Source organism: Garra rufa, chromosome 22 (assembly GCF_049309525.1).
Source record: "Garra rufa chromosome 22, GarRuf1.0, whole genome shotgun sequence".
In the NCBI taxonomy this organism is placed as follows: Eukaryota; Metazoa; Chordata; class Actinopteri; order Cypriniformes; family Cyprinidae; genus Garra; species Garra rufa.
In genome coordinates, this window is record NC_133382.1 from 10,644,226 (window position 1) to 10,653,068 (window position 8,843).

An 8,843-nucleotide genomic window follows, 5' to 3' on the forward strand; every position below is an offset into this window, starting at 1 on the left:
ATCATTTTGGCCATCACTGTAACTCAAGGTATAGTGTTATAAATGTACAGTACATATTTTTTAAAATTAAAATACTGTATTTAATAAAAGTTGCTAGATTTACAGAGTAAATTATTGCGTAAATGCATCATCACAGTCTGGGAAAAGGTTCCATGGGAGTATTGTTTAGTATTGTGGGAGTGTGAAATTCCTTATAGTATTGTTTATAATTAGATTAAAATGAAAGGAGTAGTTCACTTTCAGAACAAAAATTTACAGATAATGTACTCACCCCCTTGTCATCCAAGATGTTCATGTCTTTCTTTTGTCAGTCGTAAGGAAATTTTGTTTTTTGAGGAAAACATTTTAGGATTTCTCTCCATATAATGGACTTCTATGGTGCCCCTGAGTTTGACCTTCCAAAATGTAGTTTCAAAGGGCTCTCCATTGCAGCCAAGGAAAAAAGGATCTTATCTAGCAAAACGATTGGTTATTTTCTAAAAAAAAAAAAAAAAAAAAAAAATACAATTTCTATACTTTTTAACCTCAAATGCTTGTCTTGTCTAGCTTTGTGTGTACTCTGTGTAGAGATTAAAAAGTATATAAACTGTAAATGTTTTTAGAAAATAACCAATCGTTTCGCTAGATAAGACCCTTCTTCCTTGGCTGGAATCATTTAGAGCTCGTTGAAGCTGCATTTAAGCTGCATTTGGGAAGTTCAAACTCGGGGCACCGTAGAAGTCCATTGTATGGAGAGAAATCCTGAAATGTTTTCCTCAAAACACATAATTTCTTTATGACTGAAGAAAGAAAGACATGACCATCTTGGATGACAAGGGGGTGAGCACATTATCTGTAAATTTTTGTTCTGAAAGTGAACTACTCCTTTAACTATAATTGTTTTAACTGTAGTTTTTTATATGCTAGTAAATGATGAATATGAATTTGCCTAATAAATCTGATATTGTTATTTATAAAGCACTCAACAAAAACTGATTTTCAAATCTGATCGTGTCACTTTTGTTAAAATCACATTCTGTTCACTCTGCCAGGGTGTGACGTTTCGGGTGGAGGGTGGAGAGCTGGTGATTGCTCGGATCCTGCATGGGGGCATGATTGATCAGCAGGGCCTGCTGCATGTGGGTGACATTATCAAAGAGGTGAATGGAAAAGAGGTGGGGAGTGACCCGAAGGTTCTTCAGAACATGCTGAAAGAGTCCAGTGGCAGCGTGGTCCTCAAAATCCTCCCCAGTTACCAAGAACCACACACACCAAGACAGGTGGGCAACTTTCTCATGTATTTTTGGCCGAAATGTATTCCCTTTATTGATTAGCTTTATGACAGCAGTTACACAACTGCTTTTCTATGTATATTAGTCAAACAGCACAAGTCGTCTGGCTCGCTAATGCAGCAGATGATTTAGAAAAAATTACTTAAAATGCTTGATTTTCATCACACAAAAACCAGAGGTTGTCAGGTGGTTAGTTAAAATACTAAATATAATGGAAGAAGATGTGAAAGAATGTTCTATAAATGTCTCATGACTTTGAGAGAATGAATGTTGGCCAAAGTTCTGAGACTAACCCCTGATAATTGGGATGGATCATGTATAATTGAAATAATAGACCAAATTCTTTCAATTTATTGAAGAGAACATCTCAAAATCATGGATGTGTTAAAGGGAATCCCTTGTATTAAGACTTGAATGGCCGAATATAATGAAAATTATGTCTCAGAAAAAAAATATGTACTGAAATATGTAGCGGAAAAATCCACATCGTTTAATACATATTTTGGACAATGGGTTGCGGCATTATTTCAAATCCGTTATATGATTTCACTGTGTGAGCTACTGGCGCTATCTGTTGGTATTTTTACTTCAACACAACTCGAAAAATAAAATACTAAGTGTGTTTCTATTACAGATTTGTGCAAAACAACAGAAAAATTGCGCCTATTAAAAAGTTTTCGAATTGCCTGAAAAAACTTTTTTGCGATATATGGGAGTTTTTGTGCAATTGACGAGTTTCAATTAGGCATTTTTCAATTCACAATTTCAATTTGCGCAACTTAAAGGGTAATGCAAACGCAGCTACTGATATGATGCCACATCGGCTATGTTTTCATCACCCTGTTTTTATGTGCATTTTGAAGTATCGCATCAGAAACGAGTGATGGAAACGCCATATTTTGAATAAAAATCCCTTCATTTGCAAAAAAGTTTTAACGCTCGCTTGAGGTGGTTTTAGACTTGTGCGTAAAAGGGTTAATGAAATGAAATGCTGCTATGGTCATTCTGAAATGCCCAGGCATAAAATGTATAATTGCCTTCAGGAACTGTTTTACATGACTGCATTTCCAAACAGCAGGCATCCACCTCTAAAAGCAACAACCGCATTTACTGTGCTTCGTCTGCTTTCTCCGAGGTGAAAGTAATTTATTATACATGAAAATTATTATATTCAGTGGCTTCTCCTACTTTATTAGTGATATATAGTGGCAGTTTTTAGTTCTCTTTGACTTGTTGGATGGAATTGGAACTTACTCGCAAATTTATGCGATATTCCAATGTAAGCCTTAATTGCTTTACAAGCAGTAAGAAGAGGAGAAAAGAAAGGGAAGATGCCTGTGAACAAATAAAAGATCCTAAAGACCTGCGTCTTTGTTCTCTCCACTTTAGCCCTGATGCCTTTAAGGCTTTTAGTAGACCATAGCTACTGAAAGACCTTACAAATGGCAGAGGCAAGAAATGCTAGATGCCATCCTGGCAGGATGTAAACATGCTGACTTTGTCATGACACCGCAGCCACTGAAGGAGATATATCTTCCATGGGTTTTCTACTACATATTTTAGGCATTATCATCATTTACATATTATTAAGTCATACAAGTCTTGATACTTAGGGTTTCCTTTAAATAAAAGGTCTTAGTATAAAAAAGTAAGCTTTAAAGCTTGCAAAATGGTGGATAGCAACAAGACTTGTCAGAGTGATTTGATTGGCTGTTTAGGCTATCAGTCATTTATCTGCTGTAAGGTCGGGTGGATGTTAATACCAGATGTCACAGGATCAGAATGCTCACATTCTGTCACAAACATGTGAGCACACATGTAACTAACATATACTCTAATAACCTTGGTTCAGAATGCCTCTAAATTGACATCTTTGAGATCAAACTTTGGGCTGCACTGCCGGGCCCGGGCAGCTGTCTCTCTGCCAAAGCATGCTGGGAGATTTGGTGCATTATGCCAAAGCCCTTCCTGTTTTTGATGCTATGCCACAACACCTATTGAGATGAGACAGTGACATTCTTCAAGTCTGCCCTTTCACATTTTCAGCAATGCCATGCTGGTGACTGCGGATCCTACCCGCTTTCTCCATTTCTGATGATCTCCATCTTAGCTGTTTATTAAATGAGAATTAAATGAGTGAAGTTCTGTTTCACTGCCCATATGGTGCCATATTCAGAGTGTCCCATCTGTGCCTGTCTTTATTTGATCCCAAAATAAACGAACAGCTTCCTGTGCCTGCTGCCAATATGGGACTGGACATCACAGTGTCACGTTACTAATGCGATTCACACCTCTATGATGGTAATATTCATGTTTTTGAGAGCTGCTGTAGGTGTTTGTGCTGGCAGATGGTATTGTTGGCAAGTGTTGTGTTGTGTGTGGAGGATGCTTGTTGTTGACTCTCTGAATGATGTAATCCAGGCATATTTTCTGCGTGTTAATGCTCCAGCACCTAATAGCAACATTCCACTGGACTGCAGGTGACTACAGTTGCCATGACAACAGGATTTAGTCTCTCACACTAAAATTCCTCTTGAAGGGATAATTCAGTCAAAAATAAAAATCCCTTTGTCAATTATTTAATGAAATGTTTGCTGAAAGTCTTCTCCTACATCTTGTTTGGCTAGTATTTCCTTGTGAAAAAGAAGTTTGCTCGATTATATTGAATGTATACTTGTAGTGTACTTCAAATCTTTGTCTCGTATCTTTAAATTTAAAAAAGTATATATGAGACCCTAGACCACAAAACTTGAAATTGAGATTTATAAACCACGTGAAAGCTGAATAAACTTTCCATTGATGTATGATTTGTTAGGATAGGACAATATTTAGCTAAGATACAACTATTTGAAAATCGGAAATCAGAAATCTGAGGGTGCAAAAAAGTTTAAATACAGAGAAAACCGCCTTTTTACTAATCAAAAATTATGTTTTGATAAATGAAACATGATTTTTACTTAATACAGTGCCTTGCAAAAGTATTCATACCCCTTCATTTTTTTTCACATTTTGTTTTGTCGCAGCATTATGTTAAACTGCTTTAAATTAGTTTTTCCCCACATCAATTTACACTCCATACACCATAATAATGACAAAGCAAAAACCAGATTTGCAAATTTTACAAATTTATTAAAAATAAAACACTGAAATAAGTACATTGCATAAGTATTCATACCCTTAACTCAGTACATAGTTGAAGCACCTTTACAGCCTCAAGTCTTTTTGGGTATGATGTGACAAGCTTTGCACATCTGCATTTGGCAATTATCTGCCATTCTTTGCCTCACCTTTTCACCTCTCAAGCTCTGTCAGCTTGGATGGGGGCTGGCAGACATTTTCTAGAGTCCTAGGTATTCCAATCGTCTTCCATTATGGATAATGCTTCTGTGAACCTTCAATGCAGCAGATTTTTTTCTGAACTCTTCCCTAGATCATTGCCTTAACACAAGTCTGTCACTGAGCTCTACAGGCAGTTATCTTGACCTCAGGACTTGGTTTTTGCTCTGATATGCATTTTCAGCTGTTAGACCTTTTCTGAGAGGTGTGTGCCTTTCTAAATCATACTCATTCAAATGAATTTGCCACAGTTTAACTCCACTCGAAGTGTGATCTTTTCAGTTTTTTATTTTTAATAAATTTGCACAAATGTTAATTTGCACAAATGTTAAAAACCTATTTTTTGCTTTGCCATTATGGAGTAGGGAGTGTAGATTGATGTGGGAAAAAAAGTAATTTAAAGTAGTTTAACATAAGGCAGCAACATAACAAAATGTGAAAAAAATGAAGGGGTATGAATAATTTCGCAAGGCACTGTATCCTAATAATTTTTGGCATAAAAAAATGGACAATTTTGATCCGCACAATGTATTTTTGGCTATTGATATAAATATACCTGTGTTGCTTAAGACTGGTTTTGTGGTCCAGGGTCACATATATGTATTTAAAGTGATTACACTTTCATGAATGTTTCGTAACCAACCCGATCTCATCACAGTTCGTACATATTTTACAAGGTGGCTAATTCGTATGATTTGTCTAGACCTAGGGGTAGGTCATTTGAACAAATTCACACGAATTAGGAAACTTGTCAAATATGTACGATTTACCAAAAATCTTACAAATTTGTATGAGTGAGGTTGTATGAATTTGTACGAATTATCCACCTCGTAAAATACATATGAATTGGTCTTGAGATAGTGTTGTTCTTAACTAGAGGTGGGCATAGATTAATTTTTTTAATCTAGATTAATCTAGATTAATTTTGGAATTAATCTAGATTAATCTAGATTAAAATGGCTAATTTGAATTCTGCTGAAGGCATTCAGAATATGTGTGCTAACCAAATAATGACTAAAAGTAAGTCTTTGAGAATGGGTTTCTTAAGCCAGGTGGCGCATTAGACCAGGGGCCCATCTCCTGTTTCCAAAATGCATCACAAACTGCTTGACAATTGCATTTACAACACAATTAACTATACAAACTTGTGTAACCAACTATTTCCACACTGCATGTAGCCTACTTCTGAGTAAAAGGCTGCGCGACGTGCGCGTTGCAGATTAATACACAGATGCGCAAGGGCATGGATATTAGTGGTGCAACGGATCACAAAACTCACGATTCGGATCACATCATGGATTTGGAGTCACGGATCGGATCATTTTTCGGATCAGCAAAAAACAAACAAAACAAAACAAAAAAGTTTGTTTTTACTAATTACTGAATGCTTTAAGTAGGCTACTTCTAATCCACAGCAAACACTACTAGCTGAACTAATAAAGTCAGTAACGAAACAAGAACAATTACACAAATAACAAGTGTAAATGAATACAACATAAAGTTACTAATAAAATCAATAACCCTAGAATTCAGGTGCGGAAATTTAATAATTAATTGTAAATAACTAGTGCTTCTCACTGCAGGTATTTATAGGATGCTGTCTCTTTAAGGCATAATGCACGTACCGACTACTGGCACGCATCTCTTTCTCAGCTGTTTCGGTTCACTGAAGACATAACCGACTGTGTTTACCAGAACACCAAAACGGGTATTAAGATATGACTTTGTATGTGTGTTTCCGTTCAAAAAGAAGTTAAAGAGGAATCAATCTGTGTGAATCGCGCCTCTCTCTGTCTCTCTCTGTCTCTCTCTCTCGGTGCGCGTGCTCTCTCTCTTCAGGTGTGTGCGTCGGCGTGCGTGTTCCCTTTTTAAATTGTTTGAATTGGTAAATTGGCAAGACAAAACATGTGCCAATTATAAACTTTTACTCTATGATGGTTAAATTTAACAGTTAATCCGCGAATCACATGCGTGCCGAACCGGTTTGGTCCGTACGGACCACGGATCATCATACACTCAATTCGGCTAGGTAGACATCCGCGCTAAACTATCAAGGTGAAGGTCATCACAGCTTACGTAGTTTAGACCCAGCTCCCAACCCAACTTTGAGAATAGATTAACGGCGATATTTTTTTTATCGCCCGATAAGAGTCTCACGTTAACGCAGCACGTTAACGCCGATAACGGCCCACCTCTATTCTTAATACACTTAAAGTTTGGATAGTTCACCCAAAAATGAAAATTTGTTGTTTATCTGCTTACCCCCAGGGCATCCAAGATGTAGGTGACTTTGTTTCTTCAGTAGAACACAAACAAAGAGTTTTAACTCAAACCGTTGCAGTCTGTCAGTCATATAATGGCAATCAATGGGACCCACAGCTTTGAGAGTCAACAAAACATACACAGACAAAACCAAATTAAACCCTGTGGCTTGTGAGGATACATTGAGGTCTTAACACACAAAAAAATTGATCTGTGAATGTACTTGTGCTTATTCTGTTTGTTGCAACCAATTAAAAACTAAAAGATTACATTTGCTTGCGCAAACTCATCCGGGAGTGTTGACTTTTCACTGACTCCCAACTTTTGAGCCTGATTGACTGAAGTTATGGTTGCTTGCTCTTCATCACACCCCAGATGTTGTGAATGTGCCCGCGATGTATCCTAACAAACCATACATCAATGGATAGATTATTTATATGATATATAAATCTCAATTAAAAAAAATACCCTCATGACTGGTTTTGTGGTCCAGGGTCACGTTTTATATTTCAGTAATACTTTACAATAAGATTCATTAGTTAACATTAGTTAACAACTACATTAGTTAACATGAAATAAGAATAAACAATCTTAGGTAATGTTAATATTAGCATTTACTAATGCATTATTAAAATCACAAGTTGTGTTTGCGTCTCAATCTGATACTAACACTCTTGTCTACTAAGTAAAAAAGCACACTAACTTTTTTGGGAAAAAACCAACAACAACCCTTTAATTTTATTGGGAAAATGTTGGTTGTGATATAAATGACTGCACAAAAAGGAGGGATTTAATTTGTGTAAAATTTTATTTCTTGAAGTTCATAATTCAAAATCATAATTTATAAGTAGTTGTTATAAATGATTAATAATCATTAATGATAATTAATGTTATGCTATAGTATTCATATAATAATTAATAAATACTTTGATAATGGATTTCCCAGTGTTTCCACATTTTTTTTTATTATAACCTTCATGTACCAGGGAAAAGGTTGTATTAAAATCAACCTAAAATCTTCATAAAAGTGCCTGAAGTTGAAAAGTGAGTGTATATTTATGTTGACAGTATAAGGAATCACTAGATATATAGATATGCCCATTTCCATTTATGCTAGACACACACCACTCAAGTTTTCAACAGGCTGACAATATGATACTCTGATTGATGGACATATTCAATAAAAGACCCATATACCCCCCCCCCTCTCTCTCTCTTTCTGTCTATCTATCTGCAGGCCTTTGTGAAGTGTCACTTTGACTATGACCCCTCTCATGACAACCTGATACCCTGTAAAGAAGCTGGACTGAAATTCAGCAGTGGAGACATCCTTCAGATCTTCAACCAGGAGGACCCTAACTGGTGGCAGGTGTGTGTGAATATATGGTAATGATCCTTGAAGAGAAAGTTCACCCAAAAACAAAAAATCTTTCAGTAATTACCCTCATGTCATTCCAAACTTGTGAGATATTTTTGATAAAATCTGAGAGCTTTCTAACCCTACATAGACAGCAACACAACTACCCCGTTCAAGGCCCAGAAAGGTAGTAAGGACATTGTTAAAATAGTAGGGTACAACGGGGCTAAAGGCCCACCCTAAGAAAAAAATGTGCTTTTCACTGTGCCCAAACTGTATGATTGCAGAAAAATATATACACTACCAGTCAAAGGTTTGGACACACTTCCTCTCTTTGATGGGTAAGTGTTCAAACTTTTGACTGGTAGTGTACGTTTGTATTGAACATTTATGGAGCAACAGATTTTGTGTGAAAATAAATCATACAAGTCATTTATTTTGTTTAAAAATCGTATAAATGTATGAGATGGCAAGGGGGGCCTTATACCCCACACACAGGGTAAAAGGCACACAGTATTTATACAAATACTTTAGCTAAAATGTTTTTTTAAATAATGTCTTAGTTAATACTTGTTCAATACTTGTCACTTTAGCAAAGTTTGTACTATTTTCTGCTT

General features: G+C 36.2%; 1 protein-coding gene across 1 annotated transcript in view; it reads left to right on the top strand.

Moving 5' to 3' along the window:
* Positions 1-8,843, top strand: part of mpp2b (MAGUK p55 scaffold protein 2b) — a 34,831-nt gene that overhangs the window by 20,705 nt on the left and 5,283 nt on the right. Inside the window, exons 5-6 of the mRNA XM_073828851.1 lie at positions 1,032-1,259; positions 8,107-8,242. Coding sequence (XP_073684952.1) covers positions 1,032-1,259; positions 8,107-8,242 — 364 coding nt within the window. The remainder of the gene's footprint in view (positions 1-1,031; positions 1,260-8,106; positions 8,243-8,843) is intronic.